The 5,859-nt window shown below is 35.3% G+C and overlaps 1 protein-coding gene across 1 annotated transcript in view; it reads left to right on the forward strand.

The window, feature by feature from the left end:
* Window positions 1–444: 444 nt before the first annotated feature.
* The window catches only part of LOC109340923 (putative RNA-binding protein Luc7-like 2), a 19,599-nt gene continuing 14,184 nt past the window's right edge, over window positions 445–5,859 (forward strand). The window contains exons 1-6 of the mRNA XM_019578691.1: window positions 445–779; window positions 868–920; window positions 1,607–1,775; window positions 1,858–1,921; window positions 4,640–4,719; window positions 4,889–5,042. Of these exons, the coding sequence (XP_019434236.1) occupies window positions 633–779; window positions 868–920; window positions 1,607–1,775; window positions 1,858–1,921; window positions 4,640–4,719; window positions 4,889–5,042 (667 nt within the window). The 5' untranslated portion in view covers window positions 445–632. The remainder of the gene's footprint in view (window positions 780–867; window positions 921–1,606; window positions 1,776–1,857; window positions 1,922–4,639; window positions 4,720–4,888; window positions 5,043–5,859) is intronic.

A 5,859-nucleotide genomic window follows, 5' to 3' on the forward strand; every position in this document is an offset into this window, starting at 1 on the left:
TTTATTTGTTTAAGTTTTTTAGGTAGGTCAATAGACATATTTAAAAGTCTTGTATAACCTAAGATATTTAAAAAAGTCAATCAACCATGCTAATTGATAAATCTTAATTAAGAAATCTAACATCTCATTGCTAAATTTCCTATAAGATTAATTTATTTTAGTATATTTTATATAAGATAATTAACGAGTGTAATATCCATATATTATTAGTATAAATATTTATATAAGGTTGATCCATTATTTATTTGTATTAATTTTTTTGTTTTGAAAAATCAACAATATTAAAAATGAATAGTGTTTAATGTATAGTTTTTTTTAATATAAATATGTAATAAAATTCTGACATTTTTATTAAAAAAGGTGTGACCTTAGAATTTAGAAGTATGAGAACTAGGTCCATAATTGGATGCTCTTTCACAATTAAATAGCATGCACACATATTTTGAGTTACCCTGGCTCAAAAATAAATATCATACATAGATCGCGAGGGCACGCGCGTGGAGGAGTAAGAAACCCCAAAAGAGTGAAGCAGAGAGAGAGTGAGTGAGTGTGAATCAAGAACCCTAATATCATCATAATTTGTGAGCCAAATCCAACATTTTGTCTAGTTTTGACTTAACTAACTAACAACCATGGATGCTATAAGGAAGCAACTTGACGTGTTAATGGGCGCAAATCGCAACGGAGATGTTCGAGAAGTTAATCGCAAATACTACGATCGCGATGTTTGTCGCCTCTACCTCGTTGGTCTTTGTCCTCACGAACTCTTTCAACTCACTGTAACTAACTTAATCCATTCAACATTTCATTCGTTAATTAGGTTTTAATTTATGTATTTTGTGATTGAATTATTTTTTTTGTTTCCAGAAAATGGATATGGGTTCATGCCCTAAGGTGCATTCTTTGCAGCTCAGGAAAGAGTATCCTTTTTACGATTTCGTATCGTACTTTTAATTTCTTGATTGGTATTTGGTTGTTGTTATTATAAATTGTTTATGGTATTTGTTGTCTTCGTGTTTTATTTGTTTTTTTAGTCAAGGTTTGCCTTGAGGGAACAGTATTATTAGCTTGTTTTCTGTTAACACCAGCTGAATGTTGAAATCTTACTGAATGTCGAAATCTTACAAAATGTAAACATACCTCTTAAATAATGTCCCGGGTTCGAGTCTTATAAATTGAATAAATAGGTGCATGGATATCTTTGCCCCCTTAAGCTTGACCTACGTTAGTCAGAGTCTGTACTCCGTAGTGATTTCTGGATACTAAGAGCATGTTTGCGAGTTGGTTTTTAGAGGAAGAGAAAAGGAAGGGTTAAAGCCATATTGCAAATGTATTTCATGGCTCCGAAGCCTTTCTCTTCACTCTATTAATCTCCAATAAACAATTCGCAAACAGACCCGAAGGGGCTTAGGCCAAAAAGATATCCAAACATGCACTTTTAAGGCATAACTGCTCCGGTCCACTGTTTCAGCAATTCCCTTAAAGAAAGAACAATACTGTAACTACAGTCTGGTCTAATACTTATTTCCCACAGCAACACACTGTTTATAGCACATCGATAAATGCTGGAATTTATGCTTTTATTGTTGCCTTTAACTATTACTAGATACGAGGAAGCAAAATCAAAAGGGGTTGATAATTATGATAGGGAGTTGGAGGATGTCATAGATAAGCTCATTGGCGAGTGCGATAGGAAAATTGGCAGAGCTTTGAAGCGCCTCGAGGATGACGATGCCAAAGCTGCAATCGCAATTTCAGTGACTGAAGTTACTCAGGTGAAGCTTGAGTCCTGGTTTCATTTGTTGATGGTGATTGCGAGCAATCTTTAATAATTATTTACTTTTCTTGAATTTTCAGACACCCGAGGTGCTTGAGTTATCAAGGGAAATCAAAGAAAAGCTGAAAGAAGCTGATCAATATGGTATTATCATTACTATGTACACTTCTTTGGCTTTTAAATGATGTTACATTTTGGTGCCTCTAATTGTTGAAAAGAATACAATATGGTATAATACATGACACAGATCTGTTAATGGTGTTTTTTATATGATTGTATCCCATATTTATTCTTTTTTCGAATTGTAGCATTTGCCTATAAGTTTAATGTGCATGTGGACTGCATATCACATTTATTATGGCTATTATTGTTTTTTTGCCACCAGTTAAAATTGTCTGTTTTACATATGAAAATCTGCATTAAATGTGATCTATTTTGGAACAGTATTGTCAAATGGCGGCCATGGCGGATGTGGTGGCGGTTTACAGCGGAAAGCAGAACGCCATTCGCCATGTAAAATATGGTGCTAATTGACAGCATCTGCCATTTGGGGTTTTTTTGGGTCGGTATGGCTGTGGCCATTTATGGCGGATGTGGCATGTTTTCTGGGTTATTTTTTTGCAATTTTTTTTAGGATAATTTGGTTTTAACCCAAAAAGTCAAGGGTAATTTCAGGCTTTACCCAAAAAGTTAAAACCTTAAATTAAGGACCCTCCCTCTCATTCTCACATTCGAAGTTCTCCTTTCTCTGCTTCCTCTCTCTCTTTCTCTCTCTCTCTTTGACTCACTCATTGTCGCTGGCGTGACCAGCAACTCTGGCGCGACCAAGAATTCTTCTTCATTTTTGTTTTTTCTTCATTCTCTGAGATAAAAACCTCAACCACTTCTTCGTCTTGTTTGTTGGCTTCATGCTTGCTGTTGTTACTTGTTGATGCTCTCTACTTGTTTGTTGGTTTCATGCTTGCTACTGTTAGTTGTTGCCTTTGTTTTAAAAAAACCCACTGCTACCCCTGTTTTTTTTTATAAAAAAACTCTCTGCCCGTGTTTTAAGAAAACGTGCTTGCTGCCTATGTTGCCATAGCTTGTTATTGAATCTTATGTTATATTCAAGGTAATTAATTGCGGATTATAGCAGCCGAGCCCAAAAACACTATAGCGGGACAACTGCTATAACTAAGAAAAAATATATAAGTAATTTATAGTTATAGTCTACACATATAAATACTAAAATAGATCATATCAAAGACACGTTCCTAATTAATAGTCAAGATAATAGTATTACAGATTCTAGGGCTGATCGAAGTTGGAGGCCATAATAGAGTTGTATCTCACAAAATGGAACCACACATAGATGGTGTCAAAATTGGGTTCAATTAGTCTGATAAGAGGATCAATAAAGAGATAATGGGGCAAACAGTTAGGGATGAAGGAAAAATCCTACTGAGAACAGACGAAGTAGGTTCGTGACTTAGGAAGCCTTGAAATTTTGTTCTATGTTGATGAACATGTAAGCCACCAAACATGTATACTGGAATTTGCAGGAAGAAGAAGAAAGGTAGAATAGAGTAAAAATCACATGACATGGGTAACCAATGTGTTAAGTAGAGAAGGGAAGGTTAAATTACCTAAAACCCTCAGGGGGGAACCTGCCTCCTATTAAAAAGAGGGCAAAAAAGACTTTTCTTCTCTGAAGTTAGGGTTTCAGTCAAACAAAACATGGCGGGTTATGACCCGCTATTTGATCAATGATTCTACCGCTATTTGGCTTGCTACAGACACTACAGCCATTTGCACCGCTATCCAGTATGGTGTAGCGGGGACCCGTCGAAACCCCACTGCACTCCGCTATTGCGGTGCTATAATGTGCTATTGACTACCTAGGTTATATTATGTGTTGCTTGTTATTGTACCGTGATGTTCATGTTGTTATGTAGCTTATGCCATTATTAATTTATGTTTTTGAAAATTTTCTACATGAATTATATTTTTTTGTCAACTGCTATGGCGTCCGCCATTTGCCTGCAATCCATCCGCTATTTTTTATGGCTAAATTTTGGCAAATGCCATGGGTCGCCATCCACCATCAAGACCACTGTTTTGGAATTGTGTAGATCCCAAATTAGAAGTAGGCAATCTTTTAAATTGCGGTTGTGATTGTGGTCACGGACTCACGGTTGTGATCATTGTGACCATTGTGATGCAGATTGCTGAATGAATTTTGTTGTGATGAAAAAATTATTTTTTGAATTTGATGCGGTCAGATCAGGGCATGTGGCCCAAACATAGTCCGATGTGGTTGTGTTGTGACCAAATGTGGCCACATCATTGCAATTCGTGTCATACCACAATTTTAATGTGATGCAGTTACAGCGGTCACCACAACCGCAATATTGTGGCCACTTCAGGTGATGTGGTCCACAATTTAAAATAATGGAAGTAGGCAATTTACATCCCTCAATAACTTCTATTTTTGAAGTACAAGTTTTAGCCGGAAAGAGCCAGACGTCAACTTGATAAGATTAAATTTGAAGTATGTGATACTCTATTTGATTAGAGGGTTTGATTCCACACATAAAAGTTGACACAAGATTGTAAAACTCCCTGTGGTAATTTATTATATTTTATCATTCCATCATTTAGCTGATGTGAGTAGGTATGATATGCCATTTAATGATGGGTTTGTTAAATCATGTGAAAAGAAGTCAATTTACCAAAGTATTTAAACTTGCTTGTATTACAATTGCTTGAAAAATGCTTTTTCTGGTATAGATGAAGCCATAGGTGACTTAAAACTTTTGTTTGTTTTTAAGTTTTTGATGCATTTATTTATTTCACTTGTGTAAAATAATTTTGGATTTGCAGATCTTGAAGGCAAGATGGATCTCAAGATCCGAGCTATGGAAATTGTAGACGAACTTAGGACTAAGAGAGCCGACAAGCAGGTTAGTGACCACCCTTGAATATGATGACCCATGAGTTATTATCAGTGTTGTGATAATCGCACCCTTGATTTTTTCAGTCATGTTGTTACACCATCAAGACAGTTATGTAATTATTATTTTGGAGGAGCATGCTAACAACTAATTTGATTTTCTTTCTATTTGCCAACAGTCTACACTTCTTTTAGATGCCTTCAACAAAGATAGAGCATCTTTACCTCAACCTCTGCCAAATCCACCGTCATTGGCAGCCATTCCCTTAGTTGCTCCTGATCCTCAAACTCAGGAAATGATAAATGAAAAGTTGAAGAAGGCTGAAGAACTTGGTAAGTTAGTGATACTCTTAACATATATTGGTTTTTGCTTAACTTTTATGCCAAAGTAGCTTTTCAGAACTCTCGATGCAGCATTTTGATTATGTATCTTTTATGAACACAAAATATGCTAATCCAAACACTTGCCAGTTTGTAATCATCTTTAAAAAGTTGGAGTTTTAAGCAGCTACAATGTATTCATTAATTTAATACACTATACAATAGATGATTATGAATAAGCAACCTGACATGTGTACCCTCTCTCATGTGCCGTATTGAGATGGACATCTGAGTATAGCATACTGTTTTTCTTCGTTAACTGATAAAATTAAACTTAAATTTTGGAATGCTACTGGAAGAATTATCTAGCAAGGGCTCTTTGTAAACCACAATAAGGCAAGTGAGTATATCATGTATGAGTACAACATGAACTGCAAAGATACAGAATGTATAGTTATAGTTCTATTCCCTTAAATACTTATTACTAAACAGAAAAAAATATTTAGTGAATTTGATGCTGAAGTAGTAGTAATACAGGATGAACAGTAGGTTAGTAATCTAGAAAGGCAGAAAATTGAAGCAGAACCCTAGAGAGCACTTTATCTGAAGTCACGAGTCTCATGACATGATTTGATAGCAAAAGATGATTATAATATTTCCCAAATGTCATTTTAGAGAGGACTTTTATTGAGTTTGGACTAGCATCCTACCAATCCACTACATGTCATAGGTAAATCAAGGTCCTCTAACCTTATTAGGTTACATATCACTCAATGGATCCCCTAAAATGATTCATATGAAAATTTCAATAACTATGAAAATATTGTAA

Source organism: Lupinus angustifolius, unplaced genomic scaffold (assembly GCF_001865875.1).
Source record: "Lupinus angustifolius cultivar Tanjil unplaced genomic scaffold, LupAngTanjil_v1.0 Scaffold_287, whole genome shotgun sequence".
Classification (NCBI taxonomy): Eukaryota; Viridiplantae; Streptophyta; class Magnoliopsida; order Fabales; family Fabaceae; genus Lupinus; species Lupinus angustifolius.